Source organism: Phlebotomus papatasi, chromosome 3 (assembly GCF_024763615.1).
Source record: "Phlebotomus papatasi isolate M1 chromosome 3, Ppap_2.1, whole genome shotgun sequence".
Classification (NCBI taxonomy): domain Eukaryota; kingdom Metazoa; phylum Arthropoda; class Insecta; order Diptera; family Psychodidae; genus Phlebotomus; species Phlebotomus papatasi.
In genome coordinates, this window is record NC_077224.1 from 63,378,913 (window position 1) to 63,401,338 (window position 22,426).

Consider the following 22,426-nt stretch of genomic DNA (forward strand, 5'->3'; position numbering starts at 1 on the left):
GGCGCTGGTGGCGTGGTGAAAAAATCATTGTGTCAAATTTGCACACAAAAGAAACACACAGGAAAATGCGTTTTCTGTGAATAATGTGAATTTAAATGTGCTAAAAAGTTGTGCTAGACCCAAGAAAAGTTGTGTTTACTGTGAAATATGGTTGAACCAATATTCCAATATCAGTTTAGATTTATATTAATTGGCGATAGTACCGTGGGAAAATCGTCATTGCTGAAATTTTTTACAGACGGGCGCTTTGCCGAGGTACATTTTTTTCCAATCTTTCATTGTTTTCCTTCTTTTTGGGCAATTATTTGCATTTCCCATGGAGATTATTCTTCGGGGTATTCTCACTTGCACTGGCTTTAGGGGCAATTTCTCTGTCTTGTTAGCCACCTTTCTCCGGATGGCATTGTGTATTCACACCTTTTATTCCCACTGTCAAGGCGAAAACATTCAAGTCACGCAAGTATTGCGTATATTTTCATTGTTTTCCGGGCATTTTCTTACAGCTCTCGGATCCCACAGTGGGTGTGGATTTCTTTGCGCGTCTAATTGAGGTGCAGGATGGTACCAAAATTAAACTGCAACTCTGGGATACAGGTGAGAGAAATCAGATTGAAATTTTCCATGTAGGCGTAGGGTTTATCATTTAGATTTGAAAAGTCAATAAAGGGCCTAAATTAACTTGTGGGAGATAAGATTCTTAAAGCTGCAGCAGGTTGCGCAGTATATTTGCGGGAAAAATTCTTAGTATAATGCCATCGTCAGTCTTTAGATCGGGAAAATTTAATGAAATCAAGATTTGTATTTTTTCTAAAACATTGCATGTCTATCCTATTTCTTTCGCACTTAAATCTAAATTCAATTTTTTGTGATGCTTAAAAGAAGAAGAAGAAGAGGACGAAGAGTGGGATAGACATACACGATGCATCTGAGAAAGAAGAGGGTAGTAATATAGATTTCATGAGCCTTTTGTAATCGAGAAGTTTGCCGGAAATCCAAATTTAATTAAAGCAAAAACTTAAAATTGTATATAGTAAGGTGGGGTAACTGGATCGTTTTCCGAAGAGTACTACTTAACCCTTTAAGGACGATTGGGTCACCGGTGACCCAAAAAAGAAACTTTGCCTACACAGTAAAAAATAAGTACCACTATAATAGTAGGTAATTTTTGACATCTCTATTATAGTGGTAATTTTGGAAAAAGTGTATTTTTTAAAACGTGTAATCTTCAGCGTGTAATTTCTTTTTTCATGTAATTTCCAGCATGTAATGTTTTTCGTGTGTAATTTGCAGAATGTAATTTTTAAATATGTGTAAAAAGGAGCGTGTAAAATTAAAAAACTTGTAATTTCTATCGTGTAATTTTATTTGCATTTTTTAAAATTTTTGTCAAGTATTTTTTATGGAGATTCCTCCACGTCCAGCATCAAATTGCCTCGTTAGAAGGAGGATGTGATTTTGCTGACAGATCTGTGAATTACAAAAAAAAACAATCAGTTTTTCAATCAAACTTTCACTGGAACTTGGGAGGATCACTGAGCGATGGATTTGAGACTCTCTAAAGAGCACAAGAGGCCCCACGGGGTAGAAACACTGAGGGAAATCGTTTATTTCGGGAATAGAATGTGGAATTGTGACAAGTTGTAACACGTTCAATGCGTTCAATACCCGTTGAAATATATGCAGATTTTTACACTGTATTTCTTAAAGATTGGCCTGAAGGACTGATGATCACAAGGGGTGGTTATTGTGGAGGCCACCACTGGCAGAAAACTGCCCTTTGGACCAGAATCCGAGTCAAAATATGCACAGATAGAATGCAACTCAATGTGACACCACGTAAATTTCAACACTGGATTTTTTCACAATCACTCGTACAAAACATTAGAAATACACACTACTGGCAGGAGTATTCCATTTTTTTCTTGAGGGATTTGGTCTTTTTCGTAAAATTAGAGGCTATAATACTCAAAAAACTAAAGAAAATACTCACCGAGGTGGATGCTTCCAGCAGCTGTCAAACTATGATGGCGATTTTACACGTTTTTGAGTACACGCACCAAATTTTACACGCTGCAGAATATTTACCACTTTTTAAGTGACACTGTTCCACTTGAATAGTGGTAAAAATTACATGTTTGAATTACACGCTGAAAATTTTTACACAAATTATTTTTTACACAAAATTTACCATTTTAATAGTGGTAAAAATCAAAATTTACAATTTTTCTAGTGGTAATTTAGAAATTACATGTTATTTTTTTTACACGATTTTTTACTGTGTACAGCTTTCTAAAGTTGTATTTTGTTCTAAAAAGTTATTAAAAATGATTTTTTTTTGACCTTCAATATTTGACCTTCTCGTCCTTAAAGGGATTAAACGCTTGTTTTTGGACTGATGAAATTCTTTTTTACTTCTTCTTAATTCATAGAATTATTCACTATTTTATTCAAAAACGTAATATTAAAATAATTATCAAAAATATTAAAGAAAATTTATAAAATAATGATAATACTGAAATAAGTCAACATGCGCTAACTGGGTCGCCTTTTCGCTAATTCACTTTTAATTAAACCTTTGAATTTAAAATACTTTTTTTCACAAGAAAAAACAATAAATGTTTTCAATCAACCAGCTGTCACTAGCGAAAATATCACTGATAGAAAATTTTTAGTGTGTAAACTAGAATAGTTATATTATGTTACTGCAGTGACTATAATAAAAATATTATTTTAAGTGGATTAGTCATAAACAATCCAGATAGCGAAGCGCCCGGATTAGCACATTTGACTGTAATTTCGACAAGGATTAAGGGAACAGATGGACAGTTATCCATGATTAAAGTAATTTTTAACCAGTTTGACGTAATTTATTGACCATAATAAGATTCATTTTCTTATCAAACTTTAAATTACTAACAAAAAAAAATTATGATCATTAGCAGCAAAACGAAATATCTAAAACTTTTGTGAACTACTCAAAGAAAATAATAAAAACACGCAAAAGTGATGAAAACTGTTTTTACAAAAGCTCCTAAAAGACCTAAAAAAATTTATACGTATTCAAGAAATTACAGTAAATTCTCGCTCAATCGGTTCTTTTTCAATCGGGCGAATAATTTTGTTGACGATTTTCACGTTTAATTATGAAGCTAATTCGCTCAAATTCGCTGTAGTTCTTCCTATTTTATCGTGATTCTTTATAATTGAGCGCTTTTTGTGGAATTTACAAAGAATTTGACGCCCAAATCTATCGATAAACCGGATGACACTTCGCCCCAAATGCCCAATTGCGAGAGAGTCTACTGTATACAGAAGATTCTCTCAAATTCGGGCATTTGAGACTGAAATGTCAACCGAATTAGAGAGAAATTCGGGCAGCAAATTATTTGAAATGCAACGATTTTTTGTTCATCTGCATACTCATATTGAGTTTACTTGCTCATTGCTATTATAAATTTCATGAAAACCTCTTAATAATGCAAAATCACATCCAAGCTTTAACCGCTAAGACAAATCAGGGCAAATTCGAGCATATTTGCTTCATTTGATAACACGGTGCGACAAAATTTACCTTTTTGTGGGTGTCTTTGACGAGAGTGCCAAAACTTGTTAGAGGGTCATTTAAGGACCTCAAATCTGCAATCCGTTTGTCCGGGTCACCTCTAGATTTTTTTGAAAAAGCATATTTAGTTTTTTGATGTTTTATAAAACTCAAAAATTCATATCTCCGGTTCTAATTATCCGGTGGTAGTCACATAAAGCTAAACTGACGCGTAATTTCATCCTCTATAACTCTTGTGAACATATCAAGCATCTACGATGAAAATGAAGTATATTTTTTAAAGATATTTTGAAAAAGGGCACCTAAAATGGTGCATTTTTCTGTGTTTTTTCCATCTTCTAGTAATTTTTTCCACTTTAATAGAGCATTTTATATGTCAAATAACTATGCCTAAAAGTTAGAGAATTTAATATTCTTTCATATCTTTTTGGTTTAAATTTTCTATCCTAATTCTTTTATTCACAATAATTTATTGAAAATAAAATGCATTATTATAAAAATAAAATCTCTTATTATATATAATTATTTGGTATCTTTGTCTAACCTACTGAAGAGCATTCTCTTTTGCACTCTAACTTACACATTTCATATAAAAAGAGGCGAAATGAAAGAAAGAGACGTATATAGAAATAAAGAGAGAAGAATAGTTTTTTGGCACTCATAACAGCTAAAACAGCTAAAGCTCATAACAGCTAAATGAATAATTTTGGGAATTATTCAATTTTTCTCTTACTTTCCAAAGCTCAAAATCCATTTTGTTAAGCGAAGTTATTAGAAAATAGTTAATAGTATTAACTATTGTTCATATGTAGAATTTTTGCTTTGAAAAATAAGAGAAAAATTGAAATATTCAAAGGCTGCCGCATTCAAAGACAGACCACTTTCTCTTACTCCATGATTCTGATAAAAATGAAAACATCGAATGGTTAAAAATCTTTAGATACAGTACCCAAAGAAATGAAATTTCTGGTTCAGACACCAGAAAAGAACTGACTAAAGCTTCGAATATCAAAATATAAGTAAAAATATCAAAACATTTTGTAAAATCCGATAAATGACAGCGGCTGCCACTTGGTCCTTCCGTGACACTTTTAGTTAGGGTTCTACGAAGTGTTAAAAGAGCCGAATTAGCGAGAGTCTACTGTATTCTGCACTTCAACCCCAGCGTGTACCAAAACAAATGCTAACCATATTTCAATTCAGCTAAAACATGTGTATTTTCAGCTGAATTCTGTTAACTTAAAAACCACACTCGCGAGGCAGTGCCATTTTCATATATTTGGTTATCACTTTATGTTAGAGCGTTGCTGACCGGTCAGCATATTTTCACTGATTGATTTGGCAAAAATATGCTGAAAACGCTGCTTTTTTCAACTAACGATTTTGGGACATTCATTTTCCACTATCTTAAAGGAAAATTTAATTATGATGTGATTTTCTAACAGTTTATTTTGTGCAAATTTTAAAAAATTCTAACAAGGGAAGTACTCGAGTCATCAAATTCAGAAAAATCTGAGGCTTTGCTCAACTACGCATAAAGGCATCAAATTAAACGTGGTATATTCAAAAAGTGCGAAATCGGGTTAATTTTTTTTAAAAAATTCCCCAAAGTTGAAAATGACACCTTACGCAGCACATAATAAAGAAAATTCGTATGGGACTGCATGCGGCGTTGGCTCAGCGGTAGCGCACAGGACGTTCAACGGGAGTGCCGCGGGTTCGATCCCTGGCTCCTTCTGCTTTTTTTTCCTTTTAATATCTTTTTTTTTTTCAATTAAACATTCTATTCTTTATTAAGTAGTATTATTGCAGTGTAAATTGCTTATCTAGAGTGCTGAATTAAAATCCCCAACAAATTTTTAAAAGCGATGAAAGTGCATCCCATAATTTATCAAATATTCAATTTATACTAGTAGAAAAATTAAAAAAAACCTGTATGTACTTACAATCAGCTATCTGAGGATCGTTGTAAATATTATTTAAAGTTTTTATTGAAATTTTATAAAAGATTAGAAAGGTCGAAGACCCAAACTAATTTTTTTGGAAAAATTCATTTGGAAACCTGTGCTCAAATAAATGTTTAAGGCACACTTGTAGTCCATATGCTCTCGTTGTGGTACTTTCTGTTTTAATCATTACCGAAATCCACAATACACGAATTAGTTTTTTTTAAACTAATTAGTGAATATGGATTTCAGTAAAGAAATGATTAAAACAGAGAATGCAATCACAATGTGCACATCGAATGAAAGATATACTTTCACAATCAGTTTGAGTGCAGGTTTCCAAATGAATTTTTCCAAAAAAATTGGTTTGGGTCTTCGACCTTTCTAATCTTTTATAAAATTTCAATAAAAACTTTAAATAATATTTACAACGATCCTCAGATAGCTGATTGTAAGTACATACAGGTTTTTTTTAATTTTTCTACTAGTATAAATTGATTATTTGATAAATTGTGGGATGCACTTTCATCGCTTTTAAAAATTTGTTGGGGATTTTAATTCAGCACTCTAGATAAGCAATTTACACTGCAATAATACTACTTAATAAAGAATAGAATGTTTAATTGAAAAAAAAAAGATATTAAAAGGAAAAAAAAGCAGAAGGAGCCAGGGATCGAACCCGCGGCACTCCCGTTGAACGTCCTGTGCGCTACCGCTGAGCCAACGCCGCATGCAGTCCCATACGAATTTTCTTTATTATGTGCTGCGTAAGGTGTCATTTTCAACTTTGGGGAATTTTTTTAAAAAAATTAACCCGATTTCGCACTTTTTGAATATACCACGTTTAATTTGATGCCTTTATGCGTAGTTGAGCAAAGCCTCAGATTTTTCTGAATTTGATGACTCGAGTACTTCCCTTGTAAGATAATATTGTCAGGCTGATTTTAATTGACATTTTCGAGCTACATCACTATATGAATTTTTGAACTATACGAGAAACACAAACCCTTCGGCAGGTTTCTGGAAATGAGAAAATATTTCATTCAGTGTAGAAGTGTAGAAGCAAGGAAATATATTTCTTGAAATATGTAAACACGAAAAACTCCCAGTATGGGAATTCTATAACAATATGACAATGTCATATGACAAATTGTCGTAGTCATATTTCGGAAGAAGGATAACGTTAAAGTCCAGTGGACATTAAATGGCCATTACAAGGAGCTAAATGAAGCTTTCATTAATTTATGAATTTGATTTTCAATTTATTTTTCCGAATTTAATATATAAAAAATGTTGAATTTGTCATATGACATTGTCATACTGTTACACAATTTCCTAACAGTCAATCGGTTTTACAGTTAGTTCTTCCTAATTTACCACAAAAAAAAATCAAATTTGTCATATGACATTGTCATACTGTTACAGAATTCCCCTAAATGTCACATGACAAATTTTCGTGATAAATTTGGTACAACATTGAACATTGAAGGTCATTAAGAACAACATTGAAGGTCAATAAGCGTCGAATAGTCATTGCAAGAAACTCTACGAAGCTTTTAGTAATTGATATAAATCTGATTTTTAATTATTTTTTCAAATTCACCACATAAAAATTCTTATATTTGTCATATGATATTGTCATACTGTTACAGAATTCCCCTCCAGGCCCCATCAGATAATTGTCAAATTTGTCAATATATCCGCCATACATGCCATTTTAGGTACTCCAAGGGTCGAAAGTCTTCTGTTGTTAGAGGCCAAAAGAACTTTTTTCATCTAACAATGTTGCTTTGCAGTAAAAACGACTACTGCTGACGATTGAAAAACGATGCTGGCTGTTTAGTCTGATTACAGTGCTGTCTCGCTATATGCACAGTTTAGGTACTTCTTTTGACAGTTCTCCCTCTGAATATGCACAACTTTTTTTGAAATTCCCAACGGTTTTTTTCTTTGTTTTAAAACATTATTATTTTTTTATTGTTCTAGAATTCCCCGTGTTATTTTAACTATAATATGAGACAGAAAAAATAAAATTAAGATAATTAAAAACGAGAAAAATTAGTTACCAAGAAAATAATTTTCTTTATTACTTTGTCAAAATGTAAACAAATTGATTTTGAATGCAACCGACACAAAAGCTGTGCATATAGAGAGTGTGCATATAGAGAGACAGCATTGTATGTTCTGATGGTTTTGACTAAAAATCGTATTCGTAAATGACCGTGGGTCATCGTGGCATGAAAATTAAAAATCATCAAAAAAAAAGGCGTTTAACATTTCAATCAACATAAGATATTTGGCTCTATTTCAGTTTTCAGACAAAAAAATAAACAGAACCAAGACTTATCATTCATTATTATCCAAAAACTAACTTTGAAACACTCAAATGGTGAAAAATATGTCATGTTGATCAAACTGTTAAGAGCCTCTTTTGTGATGATTTTTAGTTTTCATGCGACCCAAGGTCACTTCCGAGTACGATTTTGAAACAAAACCATCAGCATATAACCAAACTAAACAGCAAGCATTGTTTTACAATCAAATTTCTGCAGAAAAGTCCTTTTTTCCACTGAAAAGCAACACTGTTATGTTAGAGGCAAAAAGTTCTTTTTGCCTCTAACAACAGAATATTTCGATCCTTGGAGTACCTTAAATCTTGAAAACACTACCAAAACTGTTGTGCCCCAATCCAATTTTTTAATGACTAAGAGGTTACGACAAACCCTTTGGTAAAGTTTAAGACCAATCAAAGGATGTGTAATTTCATAACGATTTCAATAGCTGGGTTTATTTAGAATGGCATGTAATATGAGTCCCTGGGAAGCACCATAGTGATGAAAACAGGCAGAAATCCCGGAAGGCTTGTTGATAAGAGAGTCTCAGTTGCTATATTGACAATTTACAGAGACAGATAAATTTCTCTCTCAGTGAAGTTCCAAAATGCCCTTGTTAGGATATGACTCATTATTTGGTCCTACTACTACGCAGGCCAGTGACTAATCCAAATTTCCCTCCATGCAGCTGGTCAGGAGAGATTTCGCTCAATTACAAAGTCCTACTACAGGAATTCCGTGGGTGTACTGTTAGTGTATGACATCACAAATCATGCCAGTTTTGAACACTTGCCACTGTGGATGATGGAGGCGAAGCGTCACATAGAGCCCCATCGACCGGTGTTTGCCCTGGTGGGCTGCAAACTGGATCTAGTCAATAGTGGTGGCCGACGTGAGGTCAGCATTCAGGAAGCCAAGTCCTTTGCCAAGCAACATGGCCTGGGTGGCTTTGTAGAGACTAGTGCTAGGACTGGAGTCAATGTTCTCGAGGCCTTCAGTATGGTGACCCAGGAGGTGTACAATCGCATTCAGACTGGTGAGTACACAGTGGAAGATGGCTGGGATGGCATTAAGACGGGCTTTGCCAAGACCAACAGCCTCGATTTCAATCTCGTGATGGGAGAACCGGCCAAGAGTTCATGCTGTTGACTTGGAAAGGATTGTAATAACTTTGCTATATACATTTTTAGATGTAAAATTTTATGCTAAATACAACCCCCTATATCTCACAAAGTTCATTAACCAAATCAAATAAGTATACACAAAACAAAAACCGAACAACGTAGTGAGATTATCAACGAATATTAGTGGAAACATCCCCTGTCCCAGGATATCCATATACATTTTATTTTTCTGTAAATAAATTCTACGGCATTCTCTTTTAATTTGTAAAACGATTTTTGTTGTAGAGATTTTGTTGTTTTTATTAAAATTAAAAAAAGGAACTAATCATTTTTTTTCTTTTTATTTTTAATTTTTTTAATTTTATGTTACCTAACACATTTCTATAATATTTTTCATCACATGCAAGGAAAACTGACTCTCCTCTCTTCTCGTTGGAATAAAAAAGCCAACAAATACTCTTCACTTCATTTTTTTTAAAAAAGTTCATCCATCGCGCCTCAATTATCTCTGCTCGAGCAGAAAATGAGATTTACCCAGAAAATGGGACGAAATCACAGGGTGATGCAATGTCTATCGATCAGGTTTTCCATTTGGAAATGAGAATATTTATAAAAATTAGGTTATGATGGATTTAACCTAAAAAACAGGTAAGCAGAATTTCCCATTTTTATATATTTTTAAATACGATTTTTGTTGAAAATTTTAATCTAGAATGCTGTGAGTTATTTTGCTAATCATAGCATGCTTTGATTTTTTTGTGCTTTAGAATAACATAACCTCAAATTAAAGAAAGAATGAAAATAACCTTTAAATTTGATTTAAATTTTAGGCTACAAAATATCCATTAGAAATCATTCAAAATAATTTTTGTAGTCTGAACTGAATTAACAAAATTGCAGTGCTAAAAAATGCCATGTAAATATGTTCCGATGTTTAGGTTAGGTTTAACGCCTCCAAAACTCGTGGACGAATTATACAAATGAATTTAACGGCGGTATCACACTTGCACATTAAAATTTTAATGTGATTCACATTAATTGTCGCTTGTAAGCGTCCAAATATGTTATTTGTGTCTTTGAGTCACTTAATATTTGGGTTTTTTCTATTTATTGATAAAGAAGTGGACTTGGCCTGCAGAAAAAGTTTAAATTTACCTAAAGCATAAATATTTTTCGCATTAAAAAATTAAAGAGAAAATCGCATTAATTTTTTGCATTAATGCTATAAATCAATTTATATCAAATTTTGCGGGCCAAGTCTACCTTTTTATCAACAAATAGATCAAATTTTGAATATAAAATGATTCAAACACACAAATTACACATTTGGACTCTCACCAGCGACAATTAGAGTAAAAGGAATATCTCCGATCGCACTTGGCAGGTTGACTTTTTTATATGGAGCTATTTGAAGCCAATTCCCTAAATTGATCTCGGACTCAGACTCCGAGGAAAAAATGTATTTAAAGAAAAAGGACAATGGGCAAAAGTGGTCTATGGTGCGACTACCAATGAGACATATATCATGGAATAGGCCATGGAATAGGTAACAACTTTTGTTCCGGGACCAAAGTTCTAAACCATGGGGGAAAAGTTCTAGAGCAAAAAAAGGTTTTCGTAGAAGAAAAATAATCTCTTATACGAAATGTGCGCATTTATACTGTCTTTTTTAAGGAAATACATAAACTGCAACATAAAATGTATTAAATGACTCGAAATAGACAGAAGAGCATACGTTTTTACAATGCATAACATGCGTAGGAGGACATTGAAATATAAGGAGGTAAAGTCAAAACTTGATACCTTATATCACAGAGATTTATTAAGCGAATTTAATCAATGAATACTCAATCGAAAGATCTCGAAAAATCCTATAAAATGGCATTAGGGTAGAGTAAGCCCTTTTCGCCACCTTAAGGTTTTGTACCCTTGTAATTCTTACAATTTTTGTCGAAATAAAAAGAAATTTTCTGTACAAGTGCTTTGAAGCATTGTCTCTCTAATGAACCAGGAGACTCTCCGGGAATTTTTGGGCATCTAGTTGAAAAAATACATTTCCTGCAACAATGCATGTTTCAGTACTTTTCGCCACCTTGTAAACACTTTTTCGCCACTGTGTAAGCACTTTTTCGCCACTTGTTTTTAATTGATTTTTAAGAAACAGCAGCTTTCGAAAACCCGCAAAAGTACATTGCACAGTACTTTTCTTATTTAACACCTATATTAGACAATTATTAGAGTATTTCGAATGATTTTTTGCACATTTTTTGTTTGCGACAAAAATCAATTGACAATTACGTCTGTTTCAACTAAATTCCGCGAGGTGCGCCACTTGTAAAATGCTTGGAAAAATGAGTGGCGAAAAGTACTTACACAGCCGAAAAAAGTAAGCCCTATTTCACCACATCCGTATTTCTTTATTTTTTTGGAAAACATTATTAAATAATGATATTAGAGCGAAGCTTAGTTAATAACAAAGTGACTTTCAGTGAAAAAATATCAAATACTGTACTGCAAAAACATAAAATATTGCAAGACAATTTGTCTGAGCGTTGACAAGTTTATTAAGAACTCCATATTTTTTTGGTGACTGTTCACCTTGTCGACAATTTCTTCAATTAACTTGCAAATAATCTAGTCGGTGGAGCACCAGTTATGGTGTTGTGATCCGTTGGACTAGAGATTACGAAGTAATAGTCATTTCGTAGTTCCATGAGCTCATAATTCCCTGAAAAAGTGATTTTATTTGTAGGTGGCGAAAAAGTGCTTACTGGCGAAAAAGTACTGACTCTACCCTATAAGTTTGCAAGTCGACAACAAGGGACGCTCCATGTTATCAAAGTTTTCGATTAATAAGAAATGTGTTAAGTTTCGAAACTATTCACCCGATTATAATGATCTTATAATATGTATGTCTCATACTTTTATAAAATGAGATATGACCTTATTGTATTCATCGATTTCAGTAGAATCATTACATATTTTGATTTATTTTTCTAATTGTGATTTATTTATTTATTTTCTTTTGAAATCGTAGTCAGATTTTATAAGGCTGAATAACCTTCCATAAACCTTGTTCCCATGCCGAGTTTCAGCTTTCTACCTTTTCTCAGAGAGGAGTTATAGTGGAAAAAGTCTTCATTTTCTTTGGGGGCTGATGGAAGGAGTGGTAGGGGAAAACGTATGTATGCACGGTTAAAGAGCCTTCCATTACCCTTGATCCTATGCCATGTTCCTGATTTCTCCTTCTATTTACAGAGGAGTTATAGTGGAAAATGTCCACATTTTGTATGGGGGCTATTGGAAGGAGAGGTAGGGGGAGGGGGTAGTATCCATGGATAAATAGCATAAGTCATACATTGACTCCATACCGAATTTCATGAAGATCCCTTTAGCTGATGTTGAGTAATTCAACGTCAAAATAGTATTTTTTCGAAAGGATAAAGGTGTTTTTACAAGGACTCCCGGTGAATATCGTCCTGGATCTCGGTAGTTTTTCATCCTACACCACTACCTATAAAATTCGTCTAGACCCATCTGTGGTCGCCACATAGACCAACTCCCATACACTTTTGCCCAATGTACTTTAAATCGAAGTATGAGAAAGTAGCTTCAAATTTCAGGCAACTTGCCAGGGGCTAGTCTCCAATGATTGCCAGTGATTTTTTTTTGGTTCTGCCCAGAGCTTTCGATCCTGATGGGGATGTCTTTTTGACATATTATAAAGGTCGTTTTTGGACAATTTTTAAACTCACTCAACTAAATTGTGTTTCCAGAGTCTTTCTCAGGGATCGTGTGGTTCTTGGGGTTTCAGATCATCACCATAAAGATGTCAGTCTGGGACGGCTTTTCCTATTGGAGAATTTTTCTCACTATTTTTGAACTTTTTCGGTGTTTTTTTTTTTCTTTTCTGGGAAAAAGCAACTTTTTGTGGCGGTTGGTCTTTGCCTTTGAATCTAACTGAATTCTGGTTTCTTTTCTTTCTTTTAAATTTGCGCAAACCGTTTTTATTCACTGACAATCACCGGAGATATCCCTCTGAAATCAATTACGCCAGTTCATCGTTGAGAGAAATACAAATGAACTTTTGCAGTATTGCTTGCTTAATGGCAAAAATTTGTATAAATTTCAATGGAATGCTGTTTAATTTATCAATTCTAAGACCTCGAAAACAATTAAATAGTTTAGAAAATTTTTGTTTTTTATTCTAAACATCAAAAAACTTTCTAACCTTAAAAGAAATGTCTTTGGTTAGAATTCGCAAATTCTGAAAAATATATAGAAAATTTTACTTTTTACAAAAAGCAAATGAAACTTTTTCAATGTTTGACTAAATCAGTGAGAAAAATTGGAACCCAGATAGGCTACATCAAATACTTTAACTTTTAGGTTAGATTCAACATAACCTCACATTCTTTTGTATTTATTTATTTAATAAGATCGTACGACTCTACAAATTTTATAAAATTTATTGATATTTTTTTTTATTTTAGAATATTCATGCATTATTTATTTTAAATTTTCAGCACGTACAAAAAACTATTTAAAAAAAACTTGTAATTCTGTAAATTACAAAAAATAGTTCTACCACAAAAATCTGAATTCACTAATTTTATGTTTTCCATCAATCCCAGCGTAAAACTTTAACAACTAATTTCACTATACAAAAATTTCTCCAAAATAAGATTTCAAAAAAAATAAACAATTAAAAAATGTAGCTTCACTGAAGCAAATTAATTTATTTACATTGCAAATTTCACTTTCCTAATCACTAGAAAAAAAATGTCCAAAAACAATTCTGAGATTTGCATTCACCCTGTGAACTTATTATCGTCTTGTTATCAAACGTACACACATTATTTCACACACATCCGCCCCCGAGCCCCGTTCGCAATTGTCTCTGGGGCTCTCTCTCTCTGACTGATGTATACCGAGAAGAGAGGAGTCAAAACCTAAAATAAATCATTACACACAAAAGTCTCTCAAATGATGACCTTCTTGCGATTTAGCTCAAGTTGAACCGTCGAGAAGATCTGCAGAATGAGGAATTTCTTGTTGATGAAGGCTTTAAGGAAATTTGGAACAGACGCCTGAAAGAGATCTGCGCAGAAGCGTGGGTTGTTCTTGGCTTCTGGGATCAAATAATCCCAAATCTCAGACATTTTGCAGCCATTACTTTGAGCCAAAAAAATAATAATTTTCAGTAAATTCGAAGTAAGATTGATTCTCAGCATTACCGCACAACATAATAAATAAATATTTTGCCAGAAGGTAGTATTTGACATCCTCCTGACCAAACTCCAGCCAAACAGGCAAGTAAGGACAAGAGTAAGTATTCATTGTTCTTAATTAAGTAAACTAATTAAGAGGGGTTAAAGAGGTTAGAAATTATAAAAGGTTTAGATTTACTTTAAATTTAGATCATTCCTTCTAGAATTCATGTAACAGAATCAGATATTGGACTTTTATTCTCTAAACTAAACTAACCTAAAAGTTATTTTGCATTGTGAGGTTATGTTAAACATAACCTTAAAAAAGTTATTCATATTATTTTTAATGTAGCAAACTAAAAAATTCTAAGCTATTATTTTCTCAAATTTATCCTTTTTTGAGGCAAATTTTTAATAGGAGGAAGTGGGACAGCTTTAGAATTGAGCTTTTTTCGCCTATTTTCAAATGAAACTGGTCCTCATCATTAACCCAATGAGAAGCTAAATTACATAATTATCAGGCCAAATTCCATTAAAAAATCGTAGAAAAAAAACCCAATTTCAAAGGTGCCTCACTTCCCCCTAAGATGATTTTTTAAAATTTTTCTTTTTATCCCGAAGAATACAAAATTATAACCTCATAATATTTTAACCAAGAGCGTAGGAACAAATTTTGCTCAAGAGAAGCATAAGGGAAATTTTAAAAGACAATTTGGAACAAAAACGAGCAAAGCAAAATTCATAAAATTCTTAAAGAAACTCTAAAATAAATTATATAAAACAAAACTGATGTTTTTGAAAGCAATTCGATCCGTCAAGTATTATTTTTCTTAATAATTAATTTTTCTACACATTATGGGAAATTTCTGTCAAAAATTAACTTCAAAAAATTTCATCAAAAAAATATTGGTAAAAATTTTTGACAAAAATATGGATTTTTTAAGAAAATTTGTGTAGTGTATAGGATTTTCGAGGTATTCCTCTTCAAAAATTTAACTCAAAAAAATTACGCATTACACATTGAAAAAAAATGAGTCATTCTTGACTGAATTTTTTATGATTGAAAATCACCAGGAATAAAACAGGACAGGAATAAAATTACCAGATTTTTGAAAATTTTACACGAACATTCACTTACAATTTACGTGGAGGTAAACAATTTACGGGTATATTACCGATCTACTACCGACTAAGTCCAATACAGTCGGATGTCGGATTGGAAATTTCAAGATCGTTAAAAAAATCCTAATTGAAGCAAATCGGTTGAAAAATAGGCACTCCACTCCAAAGTGTTTAAACTTTGTTCGAAATATTCGCCTTGACTACCTCTAAAACATATTCGAAAATGAAAGAAATTGTAGGAGCCGTTTTCGAAATAAACCAAAAAGGATGGTTATGGTGGGAAGGAAGAGGGTAGGAAGAATAACTAACAAAGACTGTCCTAATGTTGATTTACGGAGGGGATCGTCGAAGACCGGAACTCGATATCTCATACCGTTTGGCCTCTAGCCGTATCACAAGTTGAAAAAAAGTAGATTATATAACTGCTCCCTCTTTGAGTTCGAACAGTAAAAACCCTAAGCGCAAGACTATAAGCGACCTGTCAGAATATTTTGACATAAAGGCCTCCACACATTGGGAGCAATCTTCGCCAAAAATTGCTTTTTTTTCAAACGTCAAAATTCTGTCAGAAATGCAATTTTTGATGGAAATTGCTCCCAAATGTAGAGGCTTAAAATTAAAATTGTTGAGGCATTTTTCATTAAAAACTGAATACTTAAAAAAAAAGAATTGAAATATTTTTTTTGATGAAATTTGCTCTAATGTGTAAACGTAGAGACCTTCGCAGGAACCAAACTGAAAAAAGTGGTTTTGAAAAAAAAAAAACGAATTAAGGGTTTTCTGTCGTTATTTTTTGTAAAAGCGATTTGGGCTTTTCAGATCTGTAATTTATTAATTTAGTATTGCTTTGTTATTGGAAATTTTTGGATCCACAACACCCTTTGATTTGCAATTAGATGAGAATATTTCACTAATTTTATGCAATATTTGTGCAAGTTTTGATTTATTTAGAGAAAGGCAATGGCTAATTCAAAGGGTTACCAAGATACCTATACCCCTTATTCCTCTGTCACTACCGAGGAAAATCTTTAAATCAGAAAAAATCTTATGGTACGCAACTTTTGTGAAATCTGAAAGTCTTCCCATACTTTCAAATCTAAGGCCAACTAATCGAGTTTCTAAAACAAAATTGATATCTCTTAGATATGATTTGGAATATAAAACAGGCCTTTTATCGTATTTTCTGAAAGAGGCGTGGCTTATAGTGATTTTTGGGTGGATCTTATTCACAAGATCTAGTACTACCTTTCTGTAATGGCCTCTACACATTGTGAGCAATTTTCATCAAAAATTGATTTTTTGACAAAAATTACTCCCTGTGTAGAAGCCTTAAAATATGATTTTTTTTAGAAAAAAAATATTGCGGTAATGCAAAGAAATCTTAGGGAGTTTACCACTTACCTCGTGTACAGGAAACAATCCTTTCTGGACAGAATCACATACTGCACTTTCAGCTTAGCCAGTTCATTGTAAATCTCAGCAGATTGTTGCTTCCCATAGATGGCATAGACAATCCTCGTGCGTTCCTTCATGTCTAGAAATTCCGTGTGCGGATGATTGACAATGGGCCGTTTTGTGGCCACCAGAACCATTGGAGTAATATCCATTGGTCCAGCAAACACTGCATTTGTCTCTGTATTGTGATTTATCCACTCCAGTAGCTCCTCCAGTTCATAATTGTCCACAGATGTTGGACTATACTGTTCCTGCATATTCCTCAGTCCCGGATAGATAATGCTACTTATGAGTGGAATGAGGGTCAGTACCCAGTAAATGCGTATTGTCCCATCCAAAAACCACCTCCTGGGTGGAAGACTGGCTGCATTGAGACAAATAAATGGCGACAAGATAAATTTCAGCTTGGCCACTGTCAAGGCAAAGTACAGGAAGAACATAGCCTGAAGTAAATTGTACACATAGAAAGTATCCAATTGAGTCCCAGGTGGCTTTGCTGGAGTATCAGGCTTTGTTTTCGGCTCTTCTTCGGGCATTTTGCTCTTTGCAGTGGCCTTTTTTCCACCTGTTTCTCCAGAATTTCTCTTTCCCTCACTCTTCAACTTCTCCACATCCCAGAGAAACATCTTTTTCTCCTCATTCTTTGGATTAATCTTAGCCTTTTCAATTTTATAGCGTTCATAATCATAGTCACACTTTTCTAGCAAATCCAAGCAAGCTTTGAGTTCAGCTGTTGTCTTGGGATTTGACAAATTTTCCATTGTCACGAGATTCTCTTCCATAAAATCCTCAGTGACGTAATTTTTAGCCCTCTCAATAGCCTCAGCTCCCGGACGTTGTCCCCTTTTCCTGCCCAAACAAAATTTCACAGCAAACAGCGTCAGTAGCACCGGAACAATTTTAGGTGCAAACACTGTAACATACTGAACAATGGTGTCTGTGTCCAGGAAGGCATAGGAAGAATTGCAGAGATAGAGCAATTCCACCAAGTTAGGCAACTTTAGGCCAAATTTCGTGAGAAAAAGATTGATAAAGTGACCATTGATATCTTCACTGGAATCCTTTCTGGATGATGCACTCATTCGATCTGTGATATCTGAGACAAAATACGTGATGCTAATGAAGAAGCATAGATCATGGAGAAATCTTTTCGGTTTGCTCATTTGAACTTCACCACGTTCCATATTGCGGAACAGCAGAAAGAAGATCAAGGCTACAATTAGGGAATGATTGATAGAGAGGAAGAAGTAGCGATTGCCAAACATGGCATAGTAACAAGAAATATTGGCCAGAACATGAGCGAGTGAGTAATTCAGGACAAATTCCTGTGGCAACCACTCAAGTTCAACCATCACGAAGATCACGATGGTCTGAGTGGCAAAGATTGCAGCTGAAAATTGCCAAGACATATGAGCAGCTGCTGTCAAGAGAGCCAATTTGATGATCTGGAAAGAAGCAAAACAAATCCGCAGGTATGTACACAATTATCAATGCGCACTCCTAAGCTTAGGGTAGATTAGGTGGGGTTCCTGAGAAATACCATAAATAATACTTTTTCCACATCCCTTATAATCCCGAGACTTTGAAAATTCCGAGGACCCTGTTAATTCCTGAAGCCCGAATATACCGGGATCACGAATATATAATAAATACCAAGATTTTGAAAATAGCAGGGACCCGGAACTTTGAAAATCCCGAAGATGCAGAAAACTCAGACTGGGAGTTCTGAAAATTCCCAAGAGCACGAAACTTCTGAGACATCAAAATCCAGGATCCCAAAAATTTCGAGATCTCGAAAGTCAGTGGGTACCAAAGATTCCGAAACTCCGAAAATCCCGATATCCCAAAAATCCCAAAGAAACAGAAAATTTCAGGGTCTTAAAATTCCCGAGACCCCGAAGATGCCAGAATCCATAAATAACAGGATTTCGGAGAACGGAGATACCGAAAGTCGGAATTAGTGATATTCTTAAATTCAGGGATCTAATATTTATAAAATTTCAGGATTATGGAACCTATTCATAGTCAAAAAAAATTTCAAAAATAACTAAAATCTTGTAGATTTTTTGGTAAAATTCTTTTAAATGTTTTTATAAGTTATTGAAGTATTGAAATTGAGAAATTCTTGTCAATTGTCCGAGAAACGCTTTGCGAAACCCGAGAAACTCACTCAATGCAGTGCGAAACCCGAGAAACCCAATTTTAGCATGACGAAATCCGCGAAACGCATTTTCCTGCATCGCGAAACCAGAAAAATCTACTCCTTGCATCGCGAGACCACAGAATCTCAAGAATTGCATCGCGAAATCCGAAAGCCCCAACTCTAGCATAATAAAATCCAAGAAACCCATTTTTCTGTATTGCGAAACCCGAAAAACGATATTTTTGCATAGCGAAACCTAAGAAATTGCATCACGAAACCGATTCTTTGCGTCGCAAAACCCGAAAAATCCAATTTCTTCATAGCGAAACCCGAGAAACCCAATTTTCGCATAGCAAATCTTAAAAACCCAAGAATTGCATGACGAAACCCGAGAAATCTACTCTCTGAATCGCGAGAAACCCATTTTTTCTGCATTGCGAAACCAGAAAACCCAATTTCTTCATCGCAAAATCCGAAAAACTCAGTTTCTTCATTGCAAAACCCGAGAGACCTAATTTCTGCATCGCGAAACTAGAGAAATCTACACTCTGCATCGCGAAACCATAGAATTGCATCGCGAAATCACAAAATCCCAATTCAAGGATAATGAAATCCGAGAAACCATCATAGCGAAACTCTAGAAACCCAAAAATTGCATAACAAAACCCAGTCTTTCCGTTGCGAAACCCGAAAAATTCAATTTCTTCATCGCAAAACCCCAGAAACCCAATTTCCATAGCAAAATCGGCAAAATCTTAAAAATCCAAGTATTGTAAATCTATGTACTCTAGAAATTTGTACTCTCTGCATCGCGAGACCACAGAAACTCAGGAATTGCATCGCAAAATCCGAAAACCCCAATTCTGGCATCATAAAATCCAAGAAACCCACTTTTTCTGCATTGTGAAACCCGAAAAACCCGATTTTTGCATCGCGAAAGCCTAGAAACCCAAAAATTGCATTACGAAACCCACTCTTTGAATTGCGAAACACGAGAAACCCAAGTTCCTCATCGCAAAACACGGTATACTCTATTTTTTGCATAGCGAAACCCAAGAATTCCATCGCAAAATCCGAGATGTCTTCTCTTTGCATCACGAGACCACAGAATCTCAAGAATTGCATCGCGAAACTCGAGAAACCTAATTTCCGCATCGTGAAACCAGAAAAACCCAAAAATTGCATTGCGAAACCCAAGAAACCAGAAACCCTTGTCAGAAAAAAATAAGAATGGAGTTACTTCTTGGTATTTTTTGACACGTTTTTGCCGTGATTACCATTAAAATGTTCATTTTGACAAATAGTTCTTACAATATGTGTTTTGACAATGATGTTTTAAACGCCAGTCCTCTACACTGTATCACTGAGAAATATCCGAAAAAGTTAAAATAACATTCCGGAAATATTTATTTTACCCTCCAACATTGATCCGAAATCGGTGTAAATATTACACTTTTTGGGTGTATTAGGTGTTAAAGTTACTCTTTTTCATGTTAATTTTGCCCTTAAAAAGGTATAAAATTAACACTAAAAAATGTTGATATATTTTTAGACCTAAAAGGTGATAAAGTTATAAGTAGAAAAAAAATTAATCGCACCCCGTTTTTTTCTCACACTGAGAAAAAAGAGGGTGCGATTAACCTTTTTTCCTCAGAACTTTTTCATGTTAATTTTACCCTTAAAAAGGTGTAAAATTAACATTAAAAAACTTTGATATATTTTTACACCTAAAAATTGTTAAAGTTATGAGGAAAAAAAGTTAATCGCACCCTCTTTTTTTCTCAGTGTATATACCAAGGATTTTTATTACTTTTTCAGCATTATAATTCGACTTAATTGTTTTCCGAGTGAGTGTTGTACCTATAGCTAAGAAGTTTAAACGCTAAGTAGCTGCACTTTGATAGGCGATTGGAAAAAAAATCGGGGTTTACTTTAAGCCACAAAGCTGACATTTTAACCCTTTAACGACGAGACACTTTTTACGGACTGAAAATCAACAATAAAAATTAAACTGAGAAACATAATCAATGATAAGTCTTACATCTGAACTTGGAAACCCCAACAGAGTCTGATTCGGTGTATTTTGTGCTTCTATGGGCGATAGGGACAAAAATAGCCCAAAAATTTAAGTAATTTTTCTGACAATACCAATGAATAATATTTTTCGCTTTAATGAAAAATATTACGTATGAGTATTTTAGTTTTTATTGCCAAAAGGGTTTTGCTTAAAAAAAAATTGGAGGTATAAAAAATAAATAAAATCAATTATGAATTTGTGAATTTAAAAATTCGCCATTTTTTAGCTTAAATATTTACTACATAGCAAATAGCTAGAGACTTGCAAAAAATATTCTAGATTCCATTAACCTTCTACTTTGCAATTACGTATGAATATATGAAAAAAATAACTTTAGGTAGTCAGGAAAAATTATTTTCTTTATGGAACACCGGTGTCCCAATCATCCTTAAAGGGTTTTAATCTAGAATTTAAACTAAAAATTGAATAAACAAAAATCCTTACCATAATGTAGTTCTGAGTGAGAATCCTAGTAGCATTCCACTGGACTGTTTTTATGTTGAGCCTGGCGATGCACATTGTGAGGTAAAACATCTGCCAGACGATGAACAATATGGCAAAATTTTCCCTGGCCAGTGGGAATTCTGCCACTCGACTTGCATTCTCATGGAGGACAAAATAGTAGATGACAGTGGCAATGCCACTGAATACGTGATTACTGAGGTATGTTCCGAAGAGGTACAAGAAGAAAACTGTAAGACCGGCTGTCCACCAGATAAATTCCAAGTAGAAATGTATCGGTTCTCCTAGGCTCTCACAGTTCATGTGAGAAGTCATTTCGTGACTTCTCAGTGATGTCCAGCATGTCCTTGAGCTGACACCCATGTACGATGTGAGATTGACGTACTGCTTGTACAGGAATCTGCACAAAAAAATAAAGAGGAATTGCGGGAATTGCCCATGAAAATTTAACCATCTTCCTGATGGAAGGCTATAGTGTTTTTTTCTTACGCTGCCAAGATTTCTGGATATATGTGAAATTTGTGGATGGAATTAATAGTACTGGGGTATTCGGTGAGATTGTCATGAATGAGCCTCTCAAGGCCCCCAGAGAAGGACTTTGCTTCAGCGAGTCTCTTGTAAAAGGAATAATACAATCCATGTTCGGATGAAAAGAGCGTCTCCCTCTCGAGTTTTGACAAATGACTGAAATTTGTCTTGACCTCAAAGACCGTTCTGACATGATAGATTTGCAGAAAAAGCAATCCCATGCCTGGAAGAATGAGAAAAATCCTGTATAAATCGGGTGAGAAGAAAAACATCGCCCCAAGAGCCGGATTTTGAGGTTAGGGTTGAGATTTTGGGAGAATTTCACAGGAATTCCTTACCTAGGAAGGTGTGTGAGAGTATAATAAGAATCTTTAGTCTCTTCTCCAATGTCCTTGTCATTTTTCACCCAATTTCCGTGCACTTTTCCACCAATTTGAGCCACTTTTCTATCAGCATCACTCACT

The 22,426-nt window shown here is 34.2% G+C and overlaps 2 protein-coding genes across 2 annotated transcripts; one reads left to right on the forward strand and one right to left on the reverse strand.

Annotated features, from left to right (window-relative positions):
* Positions 1–9: 9 nt before the first annotated feature.
* On the forward strand, positions 10–13,269 carry LOC129807159 (ras-related protein Rab-39B). The gene is made up of 3 exons (XM_055856247.1): positions 10–255; positions 504–594; positions 8,530–13,269. Exons 1-3 carry the CDS (start codon positions 148–150, stop codon positions 8,988–8,990), a joined length of 660 nt encoding a protein of 219 aa, XP_055712222.1. The 5' UTR covers positions 10–147; the 3' UTR covers positions 8,991–13,269.
* Positions 13,270–13,684: 415 nt separating this feature from the next.
* Positions 13,685–22,361, reverse strand: LOC129807155 (C-mannosyltransferase dpy-19 homolog). Its single transcript, XM_055856237.1, has 5 exons — positions 22,301–22,361; positions 21,924–22,185; positions 21,417–21,834; positions 16,699–18,197; positions 13,685–14,140 (listed from the first exon to the last, which is right to left on the reverse strand). Exons 1-5 carry the CDS (start codon positions 22,359–22,361, stop codon positions 13,948–13,950), a joined length of 2,433 nt encoding a protein of 810 aa, XP_055712212.1. The 3' UTR covers positions 13,685–13,947.
* Between the last annotated feature and the right edge of the window lie 65 nt (positions 22,362–22,426).